Genomic DNA, 25,435 nt, shown 5'->3' with positions numbered 1-25,435 from the left:
ATTGGATATGTACTTTAGGCCCTCAAACAGTCACAGAGAGATACAGAATCAAACTTCAGAGAAGTGTAAGAATAATAAGATAGTAACAGTGGGGATTTTAACTATCCTAATATTAACTGAACTAGTTTTCACGTGCAACGTAAAGAAGGAGCAAAATTATTAAATTGCAAACAGAACTGATTTAGACAGAATGTAGAAAGTCCAACAAGTACTTGACCTGACAGCTGGAATGAGCCCAATAGGTAGAAAGTGTATCAGCAGGAAACATTTTGAAGAGAGTGTGACAGTAGTGCTTAGTTTACTGCAGTTTATAACATTTTAGTATAGTTATGGGACAAAGATTAATTTCACTCTGATATATGATTTGGCCCAAGTGATGGGTCAGGGCAGTGGAAGGTATTCAAGGAGAAGGCTGTGAAAGGACAGGGCGAATATGCTCCCATAAAGACAACGGGTGTGACCAAGGCTGGAAAACCTTGGATTGTCAAGGGATATAAAGAAATAAAAACAAAGCTTAATGGCAGCGAATACTGAGTGCTCAGCATGGCAGAGTCTCTAAGATCATATAAAAAGTGTAGAAAGTAGAAATCTAAGAGACAGCATGAAAAAGCACTGGCTAGTTGAGTAAAGGAAAATAGAAAGATTTATTTAAAATACATAAAGAGGAAGAGCCTATGCAAGAGCAATGCTGTTTTTGGAGGAATCTGTATGTGTACCCAGAAGATGTAGGTGCAGTTCTCAATGCATACTTTCTGTCGGTCTTCACAATGGAAGAAGATGATGCAGACATAAACATCAGGATGGAGGACTGAAATACTACAAGAAATAAAAAGAGAGAGAGAGAGAGAGAGAGAGAGAGAGAAAGAAAGAAAGAAAGAGAGAGACACACACAGCCAGTCAGTCAGAGAGACAGACAGAGACATTAATAGGTTTAGCTGCCTTAGAAGTGGATAGTTCATAGATTCATAGAATCCCTTCAGCCCAACAAATCCACACGACCCTCCGAAGAGTAACCCATCCAGACCCATTCTTCTACCCTATTATCCTATGTTTACCCCTGACTAATGTACCTAACCTACACATTTGTGAACACTGTGGGCAATTTAGCAGGTCCAATTCACCTAACCTGCAAATCTTTGGTTTGTAGGAAGAAACCAGAGCACCCAGAGAAAACCCACGCAGACACGGGGAGAATGTGCAAACTCCACACAGTCAGTTGTCCGACGTTGGAATCAAAGCCAGGCCCCTGATGCTGTGAGGCAGCAGCACTGACCACTGAACAACCATGCCGCCCACGGTAGTTCTACCAGTCTGGATGAGATGTGTCAAAAGCTGTTGAGGGGGGCAAGGGAGGAGCTATCAGAGTCCTAGCAGTAGTTTTCAAATCCTCCCTGTCCACAGGTAAGCTGTCAGAGGACTGCAGAGGTTCCAATGTTGTCCCATTTTTATAAAATGCAGAAGGATAGACCAGGAAATTACAAGCCAATCAGTCTAACCTCTACACTTGAATATAAGGATTATTCAGGGATAGTCAGCAAGGATTTGTTAAAAGGTGGTCATATTTTAGAAATTTAATTAACTTTTTGGAGGAGATAAGCTGGGGTGCAGATGAGAGTAGCACATTTAATGTTGTATCCATAGACTTAAGCAAGGCTTTTGATAAAGTCCCTCATGGCAGACTGGTCAAGAAAGTACAGTCCATGACATTCAAGGCAAAGTGACATGTTTGACTTGAAATTAGCTGAGAGGCAGGAAGCAGACAGTGATAAAAGAGGGATATTTTGGTGTTCAGAATTCTGATCACAGGGAGGTCCTTCAGGGTGAGATACAGAGGTCCTTGCTGTTTCTCATGTACATTAAACATTTGGACTTAAATTTAGGTGTTATAATCAAGGAGAGTGTGAATGACAAAAATTGAGGGTGTGGTAAATTATGTGGAGGATAGTCGTAAATTATGGGTGGGTATCAATCGACTGGTTAAGTGAACAGAACAGTGATAAATGGAATTCAACACAGAAAAGTGCGAAATAATATAAATGGAGATGACTAACAACGCAAGGGGATTACAATATAAATGGGAGGAAGCTGGAAAGTAACGATAATTGGAGGATCTTGGTGTATATATCTAAAAATTCCTGAAGGTAGCAAGGCTACCTTCTGATTCAATAAGGTGGTTTGTAACATATACGGGATACTTTGTAACATATATGGGATACTTTGTAACATATATGGGATACTTTCCTTTCTTGGGAAAGGCATAGAATTGCAAGAGCAGAAACATTATGCTGTTCTGACTACATATGCCGGTTAGGCCACAATTGGAGTACTGTTTGCAGTTCTAATCACTATATTTAAGAAAGGATGCATTTGCACTAAAGACGGTACAGAAGAGACTTACTAGGACACTGCCTGGGCTGAGGGTCAGAACGATTAGGACTGTCTGGATAGGCTGGTGCTGTTTTAGTTGGAGCATTGAAGCTTGAGAGGAGAACTGATAGAAGCATGTAAGATTGAGGAACACACTTCAAGTGGTTTGGAACGTACTATTTCCAATGGTAGAGGGGCCAACAACCAGAAGGTATAGATTTAAGATTAAAAGTAGAAGTCTCAGAGCAGAGTTGAGAATAACTTTCATCCAGGGGACGGTGTTAGCCTGGAACTCACTGACTGAAAGGGTAGTTGAGTCAGAAATATTTAACATTTAGAAAACATTATAACTTGCATGGTTATAGCCTCCATAGCTTTGGCTCAATGGTTGAAAAATGGAATTAGTGTAGTCAGGTCTTTGTTGACCAGAATAGACAGAATGGCATAGTTTAAAGCTGTAAATATCGGAGTTATGAGCTTCAAGATACTGAAATCGCTTCAATATTGGTCAAAATTAGGTTTACCTTCAGTCATCTTGTAACATATCTTGAATGAGAAAAGCCAGTGAGACCCATAACAGAGTGCCAAGGTTGGTAGACCTAACATTATTTTTACCTTTTTTTAAAAAATGGAAACACGTACTATGTGGTAGGACAGGATGATTAGGGATTTAACTTCAGTAGAGATTCAGCACTGCAGTACAGCTGATTAGAAGTGAAGTGAGCCTGAATGGTAGAGTACTTCCTCATTGTAAATGTCACTTTAATACTTACAATTTGGAATTTGTGTATGTAACAATGGAGAACAGGTAACTGATCTGCTATTGTTTCCATTAAATCCTCAGCTGAAAAGATAAAAACTGCTCACAGTATGCTTAGTGTGATTTCACATTTGGCCCTATTGTTATGGACTAGGCCAGATCACTCAAAACACTCTTAAGCAGGCAGCCCAGACCATAACTTTGCAGTTTGTTTCAGTAAGTGTACAGTGAAAATTACTCGAAGTAAGTTAGCGAGGTTGACAACCAGATTTTAAAACAGATAAAAGTTTATTCAGAAAATTATACAATGAAACACAAAGAACAGAATAAAGAACCGGGGGCAGGCGAGACAGAGAGCAGGGCGGGCGAGACAAAGAGAGAGAGAGACATGACCACTTTGGCCTTAAGTCTTATCTGTTTACACATAAACAAAAGGCTCCTCAAAATCCCTTTCATCTATGTATCAAACTAGTCTAATCAGAGCCTGGCCCGTTTACGATCCCTCTGAAAAAAATCAAGGACACAATATCCTCAAGTAAAGGAGCAGCTTTTAGGAAAAAAGGACCAGCTTTGTGACATTACATAATTCCACTAAGGCTTCACTTCGATTAAATGTTAAATATTCTATGGTTCAGATGTAAGGTCATGTAAGTCTCTCCAAGTATCAACTTTTCTCTCACCTGTTGTTACTGCAGCTTGACAAACTGAGTAAATCAGTCATGGCTCATGCCAATACCAACAATTCTATTTCAAAGAATTCAACACTAGTATTTGAATTTAGGCTTGAGGTTCCAAAGATTATGTTATAGACTCAAGTGTACACTTAACTAGCATGTTCATCCGAAATCTTTGTTTCCATCATTGTAGCATGGTGTATTCCACTGCTATGAATTGTGGAGAAAGAAATTTCAGAATAATACATTAACTTTCCATAAGTTACATGTCTTGGTTTACACAAAGCCAAGATGTTTTTGAGTGAAATTTCAAATATTTTAAATGACATTTAAGTGAAACACATATTGAATCACTTTTCCATGAATCCAACAAGTAGCAAATTTTAATTAGGAAAAAAAAATCTCAGAATGTTTTTCAAAGCAATCATTCTTTTCTGATTTTCTTGCATTTTCCTTACTTACAAAAGTTACTTTCTCTGAATTCAATCTACGGTAATTTCTTCCATTTGTATTTTGTAAGTGGAATTTGTCAATGTAAAGTATGTTTAAATTACACATATTCCAGAGAAGTAATTTATCGGTTTCCCACACAAACCTAAAACAAAAATGGGTGACTGTAGAACTGCTGACATGTTGTGAACAAAGCGCTCAGCGTATTTTTTTAAGACTTCAAACATTCCAGATCACCACAGGAGATGAAAATAAGTTTCTGTTGCTTTTGTAAAGTAACAAGATTAAATTACATTCATCAAAGCTTTCTGTCACTCAGGAAATCTTCGATGCGAAAGCATAGGATCTTTAAAAACTTCAGTTTCATTTTTCTCTCTTTTGATGTGTCAGACTCAGGGTTAAAAAGGATGAAGAAATTGCAAGGTGAGAGCATTTGGGACAACAGGAAAGAAACCATCTAGAAACAGAAACCTTTTAAAAATGCAAATTTAGGTAAAAAATTCATCTTCGTCATCATCTTCCTTTCCCTACACTCCTAAATATTCAACTGGTGTAAATTACTTCATTTAAACAAAAACTTACCATAGTTGCTTATTTGCATCGCACCAAGCTGACTGCTGACTTGCTGTGTGAATACAGGTGGTGCAGTGTTCTGGTAATTTGACTGTGATTTTGAACCATGGGACTGAAGGGGAGGTGTCTGACCACTGCATGGAGGAGGAATTGCATGGCTAGAAGTAAATAAATACTTTGTTTTAAAAAATATAAATGAGACATTGTAACTTCTAATCCATTCTTCAATGTTGGACAGTTAATCTAAATGTAACTATTTTTGGCATGTGGTACAGTTTTCAAGCAACTGAAAACCACAACAATATCAAGGCTTACAATTTACAGGACGTAAGTTAGATATCTAAACGACTGCATGATCAGGTAGCTGGGAGACAGGACGTGAGCAAATGAGTTTTGATATAAGCCTTGTAGGAATGTGTCTAAACGGAGTAGTGTTTCTCTTCTACCATACATGCATAAGGAAACTGCTAGTGCAAATTTAAAAGTAAAAAGCCTTACATCAGTTTTGCAAGACATAAGCAAAGTTTATTCATTCTTGATAAAAATGAAGCAGTGATTGTCTGCAAGTTGAAAATTGTATTTTGTCCGTCTTCCATTCTGTATTGTGGCAGCTTACCATTACCTTCATAAGGATAACTAGGGTTAGATAATAAATGCTTGCTAGCTAGTGATGCCCACATCCCATGAATGAATTTTTCAAGAAAATACCTTGGCATCTGGTTTCCAGGATTATATATTCCATTTTGGAGGCTAGTTTGGCCAAACTGGCTAGGAGCAGGTGGTGGGTGACCAGAGATCGAAGATCCATGAGGTGAAGATAGTGGTTTTAAAGGTCCTGAAAAGAAAGTGCATCCATGAACCAGAAGCCTATACTCAGAGAAGTAAAGCCTTTTGAGAACAGTAACAATATTATAAATAACTGTATGCAAAAAGTCTCCAGTATAAAACATGCTCACAATTAACAATTGGAAATATTCTCTCTTTGCATATTCCTTCAATACTACAGTCTACAAGACAATCTACACCTGCCAATTCAAGTTTTTGTCTTGAACTACTACAAAATGATCATAGATAACTTAGTTCGCAAGCAGATTCAAATACTTTTTTTAAAATTGGCATGTTTGCTCATGTTACATTGATTTCCCAACAAAGCTATGTAACCATCAGGGACCATCCAATTCTGTTGAAAGAGTATTTACATGGCATCATCATGCATGCTTGGCTGAGAGCCCAGACTCTCAAAACGATTATCCCAGCTTGGTGTGTTCTATTTTGATAACTGGAAATGACTAGTGACTTTGACCAGTGGACATGTTTAAGTGGCTATAAGTTCCTTTTTTTTTGGGTTAACTCTTTTCTCAAGGTTTCAATGTTTAGTTGTACAGATTAAGAAAGCTGTCATGTTTGAAGACTTCATAATTGATATTTTAATGGTCAGTCTGATTCACACTTTTATAGTGCGTATGGGAACAGGAGGGTTTTTTTTCTGACTGAAACAAGATTGTTAATGGATGCTTCTTCTTCCCAGAGACATTCCACTCGTTCTATTGTTTTTATATAGTTGATTAGTTTTCTATGTTGTGTACACAGAATGAGCTGGCACAGAGTGTATGAGAGAGCAGGGGATGGGAGGAATAATGAATTGGAATGAAAGGGGCAATAAGACCTTTTGAGCTCGCCTTTCAAAAGGCTCCAGAATCCACGCTATGATTCACAACACTTCCAAGGGACCATAAGCCACAAATCACCCAGAAGCTGAAACTAAAGCAAAATACAGTGGATGCTAGAAAGCTGAATTAAAAACAAAGTGGCAGAAAACCTTAGCAGGTCCAGAAGCATCTGTGGGGATAGAAAAAGTGTTAACGTTTTGAATCAGTTATGACTCCCTCAGAACTCTTCTTCAAATTTGTGACTTCTGAACATCAGAACAGCTCTGTTTCACTCTCTACAGACAATGAATAATTCCAGGTTGGGACTGCAGGACTGTATGTCTGTTTTTTAAACTGTGTTTTTGATTGTGTACTGAAATAGAAAACAAACTGCTCTAAAAACCAAGGATTGTTGAAGGATTGTTGCACCATTTAAAACACCTTCACAGTAAAGCCATGGCATTGAAGGTAGTATATTAGGTTGGATTAGATTAGATTCCCTCCAGTATGGAAACAGGTCCTTCGACCCAACGAGTCCACACCGACCCTCCGAAGAGCAACACACCCAGGCCCATTCCCCTACTTTTACCCCTGACTAATGCACCTACGGGCAATTTAGCATGGCCAATTCACCTAACCTGCACATCTTTGGACTGTGGGAAGAAACCGGAGCACCCGGAGGAAACCCCTGCAGACACGGGGAGAATGTGCAAACTCCACACAGACAGTTGCCCGAGACAGGAATTGAACCTAGGTCCCTGGCATATGAGCACAGCGCCAAATGCTGGCAAGTGAAACTAGATTTATATGGGATATCTGGTCAGCATATGAGCATAGACGGAGGATTGGGAGAAGACAGAAAGTTGGGGTAAATGAGGGGATTTTCAGGACAGCAACTTGTAACTGGTAGAGTGCCTCAAGAATCAAAGCTGGGACTAAAACTACTTACAATGTATGTTATCAGCTTGGATGAAGAAAGTGAATATACTGTCGCCAATTTTGCAGATGACACAGAGAGGCAGAATTTTGCTGCTTATTGCACTAGCAGCTCCTCAGACATTGAACTAGTCCACATTCAAATGCAACAACATCTGGATAATATCTCGACTTGGCTGACAAGTAACATTCATACCAAATAAATGCCAGGCAATGACCATCCCCAATACTGCCAAAATTGGCTTGCCTTCAATTTAGAAAGTTAACTTTTAGATCCGGTCTACTTTTTCCATCACTATTTTATAACTAATAAAATTATGATCATTGGCCCCAAAGTGCTTCCCCACTGACACCTATGTCACCTGCTCTGGCTTATTTCCCAAGCGTAGCCATGTTGTGCACCTTCTCCAGTGGTTAGATCTACATATTAAAATCAGAAAATATTCTACAACACACAAGTTTCTCTCAATCCAAGCCTTTAACACTATGGCAGTCCCAGCTCAATGGAAAATTAAAATCGCCTACCATAACCATCCTATTATTCTTACAGACAGCTGAGATCTCCTTACAAGTTTGTTTCTCAATTTCCCTTTGACTATTAGGGGGTCTATAATACAATACCAATAAGGTGATCATCCCTTTCTTATTTCTCAGTTCCATCCAAATAACATCCCTGGATTAATTCCCAGGAATATCGTCCCAAAAGCTGTAATATTATCCAAGATCAAAAATGCCACTCGCTCTCCTCTCTTGCTCCTCTTTATATTCTTCCTGTATCATCTATACCCTAAAACATGAAGCTGCCAGTCCTGTCCATCCCTGAGCCACGTCTCTGTAATTGATATGACATCCCAGCCCCATATTCCCAACCATGCCCTGAGTTCATCTGCCTTCCCTGTTATGCCTCTTGCATTGAAATAAATGTTGTTTAATTGATTTCAGTCCAACCTTGTTCTCTGCTTTGTTCCTACTAGCCCTGACTGATTTACTCCTTTTCCCATATCAGCCTCAAACTGCCCTATTTCCTCATTAACTCCCTGGTGTATTCCGACCCCCCCGCGCCTCCAGCAGCTCCAGCAAATCTCCCAGTATATTAGTCCCCTTCCAAATCAGGTGCAATCCATCCTTCTTACACAGATCTCTTATACCTCATAACAGATTCCAATGATCTAAAAATGTGAATCCTTCTCCCGCTGCACCAGCTCCTCAGCCACACATTCATCTGCTCTATCCTCCTGTTCCTACCCTCACTAGCTTGTGGCACCAGGAGTAATCCAGTTTGATTGAATGTTTTGAGGAGGTGACAAGAATGATTGATGAGGAAAGTGCAGTGGATGTTGGCTACGTGGACCTTAGTAAGGTATTTGACATGGTAAACTGGTACAGATGATAGACAGCTGAAAATGTGTTGCTGGTTAAAGCACAGCAGGTCAGGCATCATCCTATTCCTTGGATGCTGCCTGACCTGCTGTGCTTTAACCAGCAACACATTTTCAGCTGTGATCTCCAGTATCTGCAGACCTTATTTTTTACCAGATGATAGACACTCCAGGATCTGGCTGGATGAACACGGAAGTGGCTTAGTCAAGACAGAGAATGATGGTGGAAGGGTGCTTTTTGGAATGGAGATAATAACAAATAGTGTTTCACAGGGATCAGTGCTGGGACTTTTACTGTTTACAATACATATCAGATAATTGATCGTTCAATCGATCTGATCGTAAACAAGCGGTCATTTACAAGTGCTGGTTATCCAAACATTTCTCAGTTATCCGTCACTGCACAGCATAATGTCATTTAACTGATAACTGAACACTGAGTTGCCTAATGCTGTTTTTACAGGACCTTGAGATCTTGTTTGGATAATCCAAAGTTTGGATAATCAATGTTGTACTGTAAACGGTCGAAGGAAAAGTAGTTGGTCTGATTCGTAAGTTTGTGAATTGACGGAATTGCAGATAGTGAAGAAGATTGTCAAAGGATACAGCGGGATATAGATAGATTGCAGATTTGGTCACAGAAATGGCAGACAGGTGATGCCTTTATGGAAGATCAAGTTCAGATGCAAATTATACAATAAATGGCAGAACCCTTAGGAGCATTAACATACAGAAACAGATCAGAGAAGATTCACTATGTTGATTGCAGGTAAGGACAGAATTCCTAAGAACAAAGGTTGAGTAGTTTAGGCTGGTACCCATTTAGAATTTAGAAGAATGAGAGATAACCTTATTGAAATACATAAGATTCTTAAGGAACTTGACAGGGAAGATGCAGAAAAGTTGTTTCTGCTTGTGTGGGAGGGCATTATCTCAGAATAAGAGTCATCCATTTAAGACTGAGGGGGAATTTCTTCTTGCAGAATGTACTGAATCTGTAGGATTCTTTACTGCAGATGACTGTCGAGGTGGGGTTGATAAGTATATGTAAGGCTGAGACAGATGATGTTTAATCAGTCAGCAAATAAAGGGTGAAGGGGAAAAGGCAGGAGAGTGAAGTTGAGGATTATCAGATAGCCATGATCTCATTGAATGGTGGATCAGACAGAATGAGCTGAGGGTGTACTTCTCCTCCAGTTTTGGTCTTAATTTCAAGGTTTGCATGTCTCATTATTTCTAGCCTTGTCTCTCAGAGGGGTTGATGAGGAAAAAAGGACTGGGCATAGTTTAAAACTTCTGTTCAAGGCTATTTCCCTGCATGAATTACCTGTTTGAGCTGCAGAATATGGTTGAGCTGTTCCACCATAGTGACCATAATGTGGCTGTGAAGTTGCTGAACTAAAGCCAGGAGAATATCCTCCCATTCCAGGTTTAGCTTGAGAATAAGGTGGCGTTGCGACATATCCTTGATGACTCATTTTTGTTCAGGAAATGCTCATTCCTTAGATAACGTAGATCCAATACCTGGTTGAGAATGGAGGTGGAAATGCACAAAATTATTGTCAGTCTTAAGCCTCCTATTACTGCCAATAGTATGCCTGAAAGCTACACAACCAGTGTTATGCCAACCATCAGTGTTGTCAAAAACATTCATGCTAAGTATCAGCAAAATGTTAGCTTGGAACCCTAAAGCAACACATTTTTTAAAACAATACTGGAGAGGCCAAATGCAATTTACACCAGAGACAGCTGACAAACCGTAAGCAGTTCACTACCGATACTGTCATGGATTGAAGACTCTCTAGCTTTGAATGAGGAACATTGCAAAGGCCTGGGAACCCAGTGCATTGCTGTGTGCAGCAGCCGCCAGCAGAAGACCAAGCACCAGACTGGAAGAATTTAATGAGCACAGAATCTCCAAATACCTCTGGAGTCGACCATAATTCCTTCCCGTAAACATATCTACAAGTCAAGGAAGTTAGATTTGCTTCAGTTATTTCTTTGCAGAGGTGGCATACGTTCTGTTGTATCCATGCATATCTGACATTTTCCTCCCACACATTGAAACAATATTGTGTTGCAAGATACATTCAAAGTTATTTCATTATCAGTGTGCTACAGTGAAGGTGATGCATGTTTTATTGTTGCATTGGCCTCTGATAACCCTTAGACTTCCAAATGTCTTCATTCATATCTGCTCCACTAGTTAAAGGAACAGCAGGAATGGGTAATTGTTCAGCCCACTGGCAAGTTGCATGGGGGCAGGAAGCATCCTAGCTGTGTATACTTAAAAAGTAAATTTGCTTGCATTAATGTTCAGACTCCTTGATTTCATTATATTCACAGTTTGTTCCCATCACTAATGCAGAATTTGTTGATACCCTCTGCCTAAGATCAAACAAACTAACAATTGGCTCAAGTCACATCACTGGGAGCGAACGGCACTTTTGACAACAGATTTCCTTACAAAAAAAGTTGGTGACATTTTTCGAATCAGACTGAGTCACTTACAAGTTTGTTCTTTGCTATGTTTCCACTGGCAGTCAGGTCAACACAAAAAATGTGTTAAACCCAACTGATTCTTACAAAATACAGATACTTATTATATCTTCTGTCAATCCAAATTAAGGAAACTACCAAATTTTTAAAAATGTTAAAATAACATAATGAACTTTCTTAAAATGATAACGATGAACAGAAGTAAAATGACATAGCATGTTACTTACGTGACAGAACTGGTACCATTGAGTTAATGACACTCAGCAACAAATTGACTAACCTACCTTAGCTTCTATAAACAACATTATAATAATTTCTGGCAAAGAAAAATACCCAAAAGTTAATATTTGAAAGGAGAAGTGGTGAGGTGGAAAGGTTTAGGGACAGAGTCAGGAGCTAAAGGTCTAAATAACTTAACACAGGGCTCTCAACAATGGTGTGTAAACAGGTGCAAAGGGGAAAGAGGTGGAGAAGTGGTGTCAAAAAGTGAGTAATATGAAAAGAAGTGATATGTACAGGAAACTTACTATCCAGCACCGATGGGACCAGAAGTGTCAGTTGATCAAATATTCCAGATAAACAAGAGTTCCACATCAAAAAATGTAAAAATACAAACTAAGCATTAGAAACGTAATGCAGGGGACATGCATATCACTGTTATACTTTATTTACAGCATACATCACTTAAATAAGAATGCAACTTTGCTTTAAATAAAATTTGTCAACTTCTCACTTACATCCTCAACTGACTACTCAGACATTGGTAGATTGTGACATATGAGGAGAAATTAACTCTGAATTCACTCAATTGTTATTATTTTGTGTGGTCATTCAAGTGAACAAAAAGCATATTTATGGGTAAATAAATTTTAAAAACTATAATAATTGGACAGAATAATACATAATAATAATAATCTTCACGATATTTGAGGTATATAATGTTTACTGATTTATAAGATGCTAATTAAAACAAAGTTTTCGTATAATTTATCATTAATAAAAAGGAGTTCAGGAAGAGGGAAAGTCACAGGAGATACAGAGGAGTAGCAACAGGAAGAGATGTAGACATGAAGAGCAGCACTTCAAACTGAAATGCTGAATTATGAAAAGCAATGGAAGCCTCAAGAAAATGATAGTCCAGGATATGAAATAGGCAAAAGTTTTGGATGGGTTGAAGTTTACAAGTTAGAGGCCAGCCAGGACTTCACTGGAATAGTCCAGCCTGGAAGAAACAAAGCATGATGCGAGATTTGGAGACAGAAGAGCTCAGGCAGAGGCACGTGATGCTACTGAAGGAGTATGTTGATCCTATCTATCCTCACAAATCAGCTGTAGTTGCAGTGATTTACCTTCACCAGGGCATTCACACTTGATAAGCAATATTAGTGTCAGGTCCTATAATATTAAAACTAGACACAGATAACATAGTACTGAAAGCTTCAATAGGCATTTATTATATATTTACTTATATTACAATCACAGCTACTGTGTATCTGGGCTAGTAATGAGTAATTTGGTTACAAACTGTTGAACATTTCCCTCAGCATGTCATCCTGCAAGTGACCCCAGTAAGTTGGAGACTTAGACGTCTGCACGTCAGTACATTGATGTTATCAGGAGCACATAACAAGTTAATATTGCACACTAGTTGTGAGACAACAAAACAAGTAGGTCTTAGTAGTTGAAAATATATGGGATCAGCGTCAATAAACCATTAAGACAGTGATTTGTCTGCTCAAACCTGAGTGCAACTGGATAGAATAGGATAGTTCATCATGATAAAGTTAAATACTTAACATTAGTATAAAATGGGATGGATTAACATATAAACTTGAAGAACAAAGTGAACACATGCAATGGAGCACAAAGAACTAGTTGACTTTGGCTGACAGGGAGGTTAAGATAAAACAAAATAAGGACAGCTGGTGTAAAGGCACAGGTACCTAAGTACAGGTCTAAGCAAGTAGAATCACGATGTTAGATTGAGCTGGAAACAGTGTCAGACCCTCTTAAAATTGGGTTTCCTTAAATCAAGAGAAGATCCATAAGCAGAAACAGTGTCGAATTAGTAACTAAATATAGTATTACATGGAAAATACAGACAATTTCAGGATACAAAAAAAGTTTTGCAGAATTGAGCAAACATTAAGACTAAAATCGAAAAGAACTTGGATCCCCAGGACACACAATGCTGCACTACAGTCAGTCATGTGACTTCTGTTGAGCCAATAGCATGCTACAGCTGTACAAAACTCTGGCACAGCCACATGTGGAGTATTGCATACAGTTCTGGTCACCGCATTACAGCAAGGATGTGGAACTTTGGAAAGGGTTCAGAGGAGATTTACTAGAATGTTGCCTGGTATGGAGGGAAAATATTATGAGAAAAGGCTGAGGGACTTGAGGCTGTTTTCGTTGGAGAGAAGAATAAGAGACGACTTAACTGATACATAAGATAATCAGAGAATCAGATAGGGTGGACAGTAAGGGCCTTTTTCCTCAGATGGTGATGGCTAGCATGAGGGGGCATTACTTTAAATTGAGGGATGATAGATATAGGACAGATGTCAGAAGTAGTTTCTTTACTCAGAGTAGTAGGGGTGTTGAATGCCCTGCCTACAACAGTAGTAGACTCACCAACCTTAAGGGCATTTAAATGGTCATTGGATAGACAGATGGATGAAAATGGAATACTGTAGGTTAGATGGGCTTCAGATTGGTTTCACAGGTTGATGCAATATCGAGGGTCGAAAGGCCTGTGCTGCACTGTCATGTTCTATGCTCTATGGCAGCTGTAGCTGAAAAGTTATCAATATGATGTGTAAGCCTTTGGCTGCTCAGCATTCAAGACCATTCCAGTTGATGATGCTTTTAGATCCCACAGGAGAAAGCACTCGCTTGTATTACTCAAGTTGATCTGACTCCTGGGTTTATTCAAACGATCACTCAAACAACAGGAAGATGGTATAATCAAAGATCAAGCTATGGATGTGATAGCTCCAGTTTTCCCAAAGTTAATTAACAGAAATTGTTTATCTCCCAATAATGAATATCTGAACAACAATCTGGTAAAGCTGGGTGTCAAGAGGAGAACATCTAAAGCCCGATCTAATGTCTATGAAGGAGGATAGTTGGCCGTTCAAAGAGAGTTTGAGAAGAAATAATATACTATCATCACAGTCACAGGCGATGTCATTGGTGATTTTGATTAGGGCCAATTTAATGTTGTGCAAGGATGAACACTCAAAAGAAATTCAAATATGGGGTGGGATAAAACTGAGTGGTTACAGAGTTAAAGCTGTATCTTAGCGTGGAAAGGAAGAATGAAATGGGACAGTCAGGATAAAGTAGTTTAGGATAACCGCAAAGGAAATATTTTAATATTTTTGAAATTTAAAAGGATAGTATCGTGGAATAGCGGTAATGTCACTGGACGAGTAACTAGACTCTAGGCACATGGCCTGGTGTATCAATGCTATGGATATAAGAGCTGTATTTTGAAGACAGGTTTTGAGCCAGAGGTGCCAAGTTGTCGGTTCTAAGCCAGTAAAGTAAACATCTTGCAAGGCCCTGGGTGTTTTTGTTTTAATTGGAACAATAGAGGCAGCATGAATGGGTGGAATCAGGTTCTTACAGGGTTTGAGATTAGCTTTCAGTAGTTGTTGGTGTTTTGAATGGAATAGCACAGCAAAAAGCTGGAGTTGTCTCTATCTGCCAGAATTTTCTCTTGGTGTTCTTTTCACCCAAAGTGGTGAAACACCACATGTGAGACAATCGGTTTTACTGCATTTGCCTTTGCCAAGGGTGTGTTTACGGGATGTTATTATGTTGGAGCAGTTGCCGTTTAGTAGTTAAATAATCTATTACTCTGTTAGGTTTTCTAATTGTGTCAAAGTTTCCCGATTCTTCTTTCTTTTGTTTGTATTACAACTATAGGCTGAAAATATGTTGCTGGTTAAAGCACAGCAGGTCAGGCAGCATCCAAGGAACAGGAAATTCGACGTTTCGGGCCAGAGCCCTTCATCAGGAATGAGGAGAGGGTGCCAGGCAGGCTAACATAAAAGGTAGGGAGGAGGGACTTGGGGGAGGGGCGATGGAGATGTTATAGGTGGAAGGAGGTCAAGGTGAGGGTGATAGGCCGGAGTGGGGTGGGGGCGGAGAGGTCAGGAAGAGGATTGCAGGTTAGGAGGGCAGTGCTGAGTTCAAGGGAATCGACTGAGACAAGGTGGGGGGAGGGGAAATGAGGAAACTGGAGAAATCTGAGTTCATCCCTTGTGGTTGGAGGGTTCCCAGGCGGAAGATGAGGCGCTCTTCCTCCAACCGTCGTGTTGTTATGTTCTGGCGATGGAGGAGTCCAAGGACCTGCATGTCTTCGGTGGAGTGGGAGGGAGAGTTAAAGTGTTGAGCCATGGGGTGGTTGGGTTGGTTGGTCCGGGCGTCCCAGAGGTGTTCCCTGAAGCGTTCTGCAAGTAGGCGGCCCGTTTTCAGCTCTGATCTCCAGCATCTGCAGACCTCACTCTTTACTCTTACAACTATAGGGTAAGCATAAAGTGTGTTTTGCTTCAAGCCAAGTAGCGTGACCAATTGAATATCAGGAACTAAGCACCTTACACTTTCCTCGAAATAAAAGTTTAGGTCCGGGTTATGTCCTTGATATATCTGAAGGGTGTTTGGTTTGGTCCATAACACTGGGAATAAAAACAGAAAGTGAGGGAGAAACTCAGGAGGTCTGGGGAGAACCAAGACCAATGTTTCAAATCCAACAGGACTCTGCTTTGGAACTCCATGAGTCACAATGGATTTGAAACATTACAGGAGTGTAAGTGAAATTGTGTGGAGAACTAGAGGACTCCTTCAACAATTGAATCCAGGAATTTGGACCTGATTAGACTGGTATATCATTTCACCATTAGTTTCACTGAAGAATATGGAGTTATTAGAAAGTTTATCAAACAACCTTTACAACTGGCTGTGTCTCTGGAACATTTGTCGATGCAAGGTGAGGCAGAATCACTTGACTGACCTGTCAATGACCATTGAAAGCATGGTCACACTAGACAGTGATTCCCAAACTTTTTTTTTCTCCACAGTGATTGCATTTCAAGGTTTGAAGATCATCACAACCCAAGTGCGAATGTGAAAGGATAATAGGGGTAGCCTTTTGAGAGCTAGTGTTTTGGGAAGATCCTGTTAGACAGCTGTGATAACTCAGTCAAAGCTCCATAGCGGCCATCTCTGCATTGGACCTTGTAGTTCCAGATTGTGACCTACTTTGGGAAGCCCTGCTCTCATGGCTCTCAGCCAAAAAGCCATGCTGCAGAGATCTTAAACTTATGCAAAGCTTCCATTACTGAAGTCATAACTAGGGCAGTAGAAGCCTTGGAAGATGAACACTCCATCTTACCTGGATTCAATAAAATGGAGATTCAGATTGCAACAGTTTCACTTCGACACTGTCACTCAGCAATATGCTGACACTCGTCCTGGAGCATGGAGAAATGATGAGCAACAGGAAAATTGAAAGATCTGGAGTAAATTGCATAGCTACCTTACAAATCAAAGATACATCTGCATTATTTTGTTCTTCAAACAAATGCAGATCTGTAAAAATGCTGCAGGTTCAGGCAATTATCACAGAATACATCTGGTGTTCATATTTCAAGATGTGAATCAATAACTGACCAATAACCAGCACTGTGCCTGACCTATCACTGAAACGCACACTAAGGACAGTTACTAAAAGCTTTTGCCTCAGAAGTAAGACATGTATTGTCATAAAAAGAAAACAGTGGAGGAAAATACACACATGTATCCACACTCCACACACAGTTAGAGTGAATACAATTTGAATTAACTGGTATTCTCCTGGATCATAGTTGGGGTAAAACAGAATTCTATTGCTTATAAAAAGGAAATGGTGTTCATTAGCATTAATGCTAATGGCACTGGTTAAGGTCTGCCTTTTTCACCAGGCTAGGCTTTTGCAAATTACTATCACAGATTAGATGTTTTAAAACCCTTGGTCCAGCTTTAATTGTCTGGGGTGTTCTTCTGCCACTGAATTGCTTTTCTTTCTAAACCATGGCAAAGGATTTTTGTAGTACAATCATATAAGGTGCATCCACCCAAAATAATTGGGAACCTTTGGCAGTGCTGGAAGGCAAGGCTCTTCCTCTTGGTGAGAGCTTTGAACCTTTGTTTCAGCAATCCAAAGGTCTGCTGTGTCACATGGATGGAAGCTCACTATATCTAGGAGATGTAAAGTGCTTAAGTCATAAAGGTAAAGAATGCAGTAGAATATATCCAAGATAGCTTTCAGAAGCATGTAAAACAAACAAGGGAAAAGCCCCATTAGATTTAGTACTAGGATTAACTTATATTCTCAGAATAAGGAAGTAGTGTAATTAAAGGATTTGACATTAAATTTGAGAAGAAGAAAGATCACACATAAACCAATGTTTTAAACTTAAGAAAAACTGATTTTGAAGAAATGGGAAAAAAACTGGCATGTTAAATTGGTCTGAGCATTATCAAGTAAACTTACCACAAAGCAGTGGAAAGTATTCAAAGAAGCATTAAATACAATGAAAGAATAAAGACATATTCCAGAAGAGGAAAACTTTTACTTTATAGCTTCCATAGTTAGCATATTGGCTAAAATAGAACATAATGTTTTTGCAAAGTGTATTTCAGCAGAATGGACCAGTAGGAATACAGCAAATAGGGGGACTTAAAAAAAAATTAAGAGCTGCAAAAACAAGACAAAAAAAAACGTGCAAAGCTAATCATAAAATATTTTAGAGATATGTTTAGAAGAGGTTAAGAGTAAGCTGAATTTAAAAGTCAGATGCAGATGTTATTGTAATAATCAAAGTAATCTGAGATATGCCAAATTAGTTCTTTGCTTCTATTTTCAATAAGATGTATAAAATACCAAAAACATATATCCAAAAGGTGTAATTTATTGGATTCAATATATTTTAAAAGCTGTTAATTGAAAAAAGTGATCAGATCTGAGTTACAGGTGAAGTGAGAGTGACAGCCCTTTACAGCAAGGCTGAATTTGACCAAGTGTGGCATCAAGGAGCCCAAGCAAAATTGGAATCAATGAGAATCGGGGCAAACTCTCCGCTGGTTGGAGTTATAGCCAGCATAAAGGAAGATGGTCATGGTTGTTGGAGGTCAGTCATCTCAGCTCCAGGACAACTCTGCAGGAGCTCCTCAAAGCTGCTTCATCAATGACTTTCCCTCCATCATAAGGTCAGAAGTGGGAATTTTGCTGCTGATTGCACCAGCAGCTCCTCAGACACTGAACTTGTCCACATTCAAATGCAACAAGATCTGGATAATACCTAGACTTGGCTGACAAGTAACATTCATATCAAATAAATGCCAGGCAATTACCATCCCCAATAAGAGACAATCTAACCACCAGATGTGGGCACTCAATGGCGTTATCATCACTGAATCCCCACTATCACCATTCTGGGGGTTACCATTGACCAGAAACTCAACTGCACATGCTGCACAAATACAGTAGCTATAAGAGCAGGTCAGATGTGAAGGATACTGTGGCAGGTAACTCATCTCCTGACTCCCCAAATCCTGCGAGTATCAACAACGCCAAGTCAGGTATGCTCCCCACTTGCCTGGATGGGTGCAGCTCCAACAACATTCAAGAAGCTTCACACCACACAGGACAAAACAGCTGCTTGGTTGGCACCTGATGCATAAACATCCACTCCCTGAGTAGTAAGAGCGTGTTCTACATACAAGATTGACTGGATAAATTCAAAGATTCTTAGACAGCATCTTCCAAACTCATGTCCACTTCCATCTAGAAGGACAAAGGCAGTAGATTCATAGGAACACCACCACCTGCAAATTCCCATCCAAGCTATTCAGCATCCTGACTTCTAAATATGTTGCCATTCATTCATTGGCACAGTCAAAACCCTGGAATTCCTTCCCTAAGGGCATTGTGGGTCTATGTTTAGCACGAGGACTATAGCAGTTCAAGAAGGCAGCTCACCAACACCTTCTCAATGATAGTTACAGCAATAAATGCTGACCAACCAGCAATGCTTACATCCCAACTGAAAAAAAAATACATAACTCTAAAGCAGTTGAAAGAGGTAGAAATAGGTGAGTAAATTGTAGGAGTTTCACTCAATCTTTGAAAGGCGTTTTGATTCAGGATAATTGCTGTTTGATTGGAAATTTGCTAATGCCATTCAATTACGTAAGAAAGATGGGAGATAGAAAATAGACCATTTCTGGACCTGTCAGTTTAATACCAGTTATAGAGAAACTATTAGAACCTGCTATTAATAACTGAATCTGATCAGTTGAACAAATGAGAGCTGATCTAAGGGAGCCAGTCTGTCTTTAATTTCAGTCCTGACTTGGAATATTTTAAGTCACAGATGACTTAAGTCGTCATTGGACAGGCAAATGGATGTACATGGAATAGTGTAGGTGGGATGGGCTTCAGATTAGTATGACAGGGCGGCGCAACATCGAGGGACGAAGGGCCTGTACTGCGTTGTAATGTTCTATGTTCTAAATAAAATAGTTAAGAAAATGTCCAGGAATGAAAGACTTCCAGAAGGTGTTTTACAAGATTCCATACAAGGGATTATTAATAAAAACAACAGTGTACAGAACTGGAGATGGTCTTCTGGCATGGAACAGAAATTGCTTGGGGTGGTGAGAAATAGCGTGCAAATAAAGTTGGTCGGATATGCGCCCTGTGCTCTATTCATCATATTTGTTAATGGCTTAGATGAAGGAATAGAAGAATTTATATTCCAGGTGATATTGCAGGAAGGCAAATACACAAATGTTCATTGCAGAGAAACACAGGCAGGTTAAGTATGTGGGAATACTGGGATAGATAGAGTTCAACCTGGACAAATGCAAGATCATTACTTTGAAGAAAGATAGAGTATTGACAATTTGGAGATAAATGATGTAAAACTATAAATCCCAGAAAAGCAATGAAATTTGAGGGTCCAAACATGCAAGTAAAAAGCTAGTAACAGGAACAAAAGACATTCAAAAGATTGAATGGAATGGCATCCTTTACCTTTAGTGAGACTTCTTCACAGTTTGGACTCAGCATCTCTCAGGAGATACATATTGACACTGAATGGGCACAGCGCAGTTAGTAGAGTGATGTTAAGTTTTACCGGGTCAAATTATGAAGACAGTCCTCATACTTTGACTGGTACACCTTTTGAGTGCATTAAGTTCCTATCATTAGCACACTTAGATCTGCAAGTTTCATTTTGCGCACCATATTACCAATTCCCAATTATTTATGGTTCTGTGACGGAAAGGAAAAGTTGTAAAAGTGGCCAATAAAATAAAAAGCAAATATGCACTGTGAAGGATGTAGGGATGCACTGATGAAATACTATTTCAAATTCTGCACATGAATCAGCTGCCATGTTATACATGGGCTCACTGTGTTATGTGCTGCAGGAATTTGTGATCTTTCTACTTGCTCCAAACCAGTAGTCCATTACATTTCTGTTCAATATTAGTATCATCAATATCAGTGACTGCAGTACAGTAGAGGGCATTTTGGGTCTTAGATGTTTTTTCAATTGGTGAACTAGAACCAAGTAGTCAATGACTTACAGGAAGTGATGACACTTGTTGAAAATGAGACAATGCTGGACAGACTGAAAAGGTACTGGAGTTACCATGTTGGCTAGGGAATACGATGTAAATTAATCTACAATTTGGTACATTTGACAGTGTGAATATGATGTTACAGCCATTATTAATGCCTCTGGTAGCCATACTGCCAAGAGAATCTTGGAGTAGGAATGATCCACGTAGAAGAAAATGGAGAAGTGACTTAAACAATGGATTGTTCACCAGTCTCAAAAACAAATGCCAGTAAACTTCCAGTTATTTAAAGCATGGTACCTGAATTGTACTGGTACATTAAAAAAAAATGTGGTTAACAAGATAGTTCCAGTACAACTGGTAACAAAAGTGGTGATGAAAGTATCAAAGGGCTCTCTCAAAAGGAATTGCACCTTCCAGAGCATTTTTAGTCTGTACTGGATGTTCAAGGACATAGTTTGTTCACTTTAAAAGGCAGCGATGGCATAGTTGTAGTGTCACTGGATTATAGTCATAGAGATGTACAGCATGGAAACAGACCCTTCAGTCCAACCCGTCCACGCCGACTCGATATCCCGATCTAATCTAGTCCCACCTGCCAGCACCCGGCTCATATCCCTCCAAATCCTTCCTATTCATATACCCATCCAGATGCCACTTCAATGTTGCAATTGTACCAGCTCTACCATTTCCTCTGGCAGCTCATTCCATACATGTACCACCCTGTGTGTGAAAAAGTTGCCCCTTAGGTCTGGACTCTCTGACCCTGAGGAAAAGACTTTGTCTATTTTTAAATTAGATTAGACCAGATTCCCTAATCTTTCAAAATTCTGACAATATCAATTCGCCACCATCCCTATCACTGGGTTGTCCTGTTCCACTAAGGACAGACCCAGCAGAAGTGGTGGCACAGTTCTATTCAGTCAGGAAGGATTTGCCATTGGAATCCACAAAATTGATTCTGGACCCCACATGGCATCTGATCAAACATAGGCAAGGAAACGGTGTGCTGATTTCCACCTAACAATGCCTTTAGCTTATGAAGCTAGAGAGAGAACCAATGAGAGTGAAAAATACTTCATCTTATCTTCTCCAGTACATTTGTTCTTGATAGTAACAGAAGGTGTGACCACTGCTCTGTCACAGAGGAGACAAAATTCCATCTTAACACAGACTTTCCTCCATTTTGTTGTGTGGCACTACTATTGCATTACATGGGACAGACTTCAAACAGATTTTGCATCTCAAAACTGGGCATTCACAAGATGCTTTGGGCCATTAACAGAGTTAGATTCAACTAAAATCTGTAATGTCTTGGGCCCACTCTATCACATTATCAGGGAGAGACCCTAGTTCATTGAAGAGTGGAGAAGGCACTGAGTACTCCAAGAGTTATGGATCCTGACAACATTCCAGTAATAGTTCCAAAGTAGTGTGTTGCAGAATTTGCCATGCCTCTAGCCAAGCGGTTCCCGTATAGCAACAAGGAGAAAGTGAGATTGTAGATGATGGAGATCAGAGTCAAGTGTGGTGCTGGAAAAGCACAGCTGGTCAGGCAGCATCCAAGAAGCAGGAGGCGACATTCTTGATGAAGAGCTTATGCTTGAAACATTGACTGTCCTGCTTCTCGGATGCCACCTGACTGACTGTTTTTCCAGCGCCATACTTTTTGACTCAGTACAGCTACAACACTGGTATGTACCTGACCGTGTGGAAATTGCCCAGGAACATCTTATACTCGAAAAACAGGACAAATCCAACATAGCCCAACTCAAATTACCACTCCATCAGTCCTCTCTCAGTAAAGTGATGCAAGTTGTGATAATACATTGGCTCTGAGGGGTGTAATTTGTCCTGTTTTGTTTTAAAAGAAATGTTTTGAGCCATAGGTAACAAGCTATCTGCTCCAAGCCAATAAGGTAAACAGCTTTTGAGGTCTTGGTCTTTTTCTTAAGTTGGAACAATAGAAGCAGCTTGAACGGGTGGAGTCAGGCTCCCACAGAACAAGGGTTTTGGTTTAGCTTTCAGTAATTTGCTGGGATTTTTGAAGCTGGTTGTCAAAGCTGCTACATCTTTGTCTCTGTTAAAACGAAAAGTTTAGGTTCTCTTCCTGCTGACATAATCGCATGTAAGACAATCTGTTTTATTGAATTTGCCTTTGCTAAGGGTATAGTTATGAGGCATAACTGTATTGGAACAGTTGACGTTTAGTCGTGAAATAATCTATTATTCTGTTAAGCTTTTCTAGCAGAGTTAAATGTTTGACCAATTTTTCTGTCTTTTCTTTGTATTTTAACCATAGAGTAAGAATAAAGTGTGTTATGCTTAAAGCAGAGCAGTGTGACCCATCAAATTACATCTGGAACCGCAGCACCTTACACTTGCCTTGAATAAGTAAAGTTTAGCATTCAGCTTGGATATATTTGAAGGGGATTTGGTTTGGGCCAGAACAAAGGTGTCATCAACAATGCTACTATCAGCATTGTTTACACTTGTTCAGCAATAACCTGTAGACACAGGGTTTGGATTCCACCAGTACCATTCCTGACTTCATTTCAGCCTTCAGTCAAACATGAAGGAAACAGATGAATTCCAGAGGGGAAGTGAGAGTTGACACCAAGGTCACATTTAATTGAGCATAGCATCAAGGAAGTCAAGCAAAACTAAAGTCAGTGGGAATCAGGGATAACTTGATGCTGGTTGCAATCATACACAAAACTGGTAGAAAAGAAGGCAGTTGTGGTTATTGGAGATCAGACATCTCAATTCCACTACATCATTGCAGGAGCTCTTCAAGGTTGAGTCCCATACCCACAATCTTCAGCCATTTCATTAGTGATCTCTCCACTTCTGATCTTGTAATAGTGGAAATATATGCTGATGTTTGTACAATATTCAGCACAATTTGCAACTTTTCTGATACGAAGCAGCCCATGTCCAAACACAGAACCACTAGGCAATGTTCATACTTGAGCTGACAAGTGTCAAATAACATTCACAGTGTCAGGCAATGACAATCTCCAACTGATATTTAACCAGTGGCCCTTGACATTCAGTGTCATTACCATCGCTGAATCCCCTCTTTGGGATACCACTGACCAGAGTGTCAGGTAGCTTAGTTAGCTGGACAGCTGGTTTACGATTGACACTAACAGGATGGCATCAATTTCCAAAATGACTGACTTCACCATGAAGATCCCACCATCTCAACCTTGCCCATCACCAGAGACGTCGTGACCCTCAGATTAAATTCACCACCAACTGGCTCATTGGAGAGCAGCTCTATGGTTCTCTGGGATTATGACAGCTTTACCATTGTCCAAAACATGAAGTGGACTGGACACGTAACTGCTAAGGCTACAAGAACATGTTACAGGCTGGGAATCCTGCAGCAACTAACTCACCTCCTGACTCCACAAAACTTGTCCCCTATCTAGAAAGCTTTGTCTGTTTTATATTCACTTATGGGATGTAGTTGTCATTGGCTGAACCAGCATTTAACACCTAATTGTCCTTGAACTGAGTGGTCTTCTAGGCCATTTCAGTGTACAATTTAGGGTGAACCACATTGATATGGATCGACAGTCACACGAAGGCCAGAGTAAGTAAGGATGGCAGATTTGTTTCCAGTGAGCCAGATGGGTTTTTACAACAATTGACAATGGCTACATAATTGCCATTAGCTTTTAATTCCAGATTGTTACTGAATTCAAATTTCACCATTTGCCACCGTGGAAGTCAAACCTATCATCCCAGAACATTAGCCCGAGGCTCTGGATTACTAGTCCAATAACATTACGACTGTGACAAGGAACACGAAAATATTAGAAGGCAACTTCATAAAACGTGCATTTGTTTAAATGGTGCGTTGTCGCATATCAAAGGACAAAGACAGCTGAAAGTTACTTTCCCTTTGAAGAAATGACACCTCAGACCAGTTATGAAGTCCTGACAGTGAATGAATTGCCACGTCAAACGACCCAAACATATAAACCTGATGGATTACTACATCTTTAGTCCAAAGGAATAAACAATCCACCATAAAATAGCCGGTCTAGTAACATGCCGGTGTTGGGCGACAGAATTATTGCAAAAAAAGAGGCGGTAAATAAACACACTTTGAAATAAATGAATAGGGGATGAAAATGTAAAATCATGAAAGAGACAAATGTTATTTACCCGGTAGCCGGTTTGCTTACTGGTGCTGAGAACCGGTTGCGATCTCCAAGCTGGTGCTCGGTGGAGCCGGTGCCTTGTGTTTTTTTGCTGAGGTTGCTCTCGGTGTTACACTGTATCCACAAACTGAGGAAGTGCCACGTCAAGAGGTCGCCGCCGGCACTCGCTCACTCACTCAGCGCACGGCACCCGGTGCTCTGCGCATGCGCGGTCTCATGGCCAACATAGGCACACGTCAGCGCTGAGGGATAATAGGAATCCCGGCAGATGAAGCAAATAGTGAGAAACCATGGAAACGGGAGTTGGGGACAATGGACAAGAGGGGGGAGAACG

The 25,435-nt window shown here is 39.9% G+C and overlaps 1 protein-coding gene across 1 annotated transcript in view; it reads right to left on the bottom strand.

The window, feature by feature from the left end:
• LOC132816624 (protein transport protein Sec24D-like) overlaps positions 1–25,217 on the bottom strand; it is a 202,212-nt gene extending 176,995 nt beyond the window's left edge. Inside the window, exons 1-4 of the mRNA XM_060826441.1 lie at positions 25,106–25,217; positions 10,116–10,312; positions 5,533–5,659; positions 4,834–4,982 (exon numbers count right to left, since the gene is read on the bottom strand). Of these exons, the coding sequence (XP_060682424.1) occupies positions 4,834–4,982; positions 5,533–5,659; positions 10,116–10,266 (427 nt within the window). The 5' untranslated portion in view covers positions 10,267–10,312; positions 25,106–25,217. The remainder of the gene's footprint in view (positions 1–4,833; positions 4,983–5,532; positions 5,660–10,115; positions 10,313–25,105) is intronic.
• Positions 25,218–25,435: the final 218 nt, after the last annotated feature.

This window comes from Hemiscyllium ocellatum, chromosome 1 (assembly GCF_020745735.1).
Source record: "Hemiscyllium ocellatum isolate sHemOce1 chromosome 1, sHemOce1.pat.X.cur, whole genome shotgun sequence".
Classification (NCBI taxonomy): Eukaryota; Metazoa; Chordata; class Chondrichthyes; order Orectolobiformes; family Hemiscylliidae; genus Hemiscyllium; species Hemiscyllium ocellatum.
The sequence above is the reverse complement of the archived record's forward strand: the minus strand, read 5'-3'. Positions and strand labels throughout refer to the sequence as shown.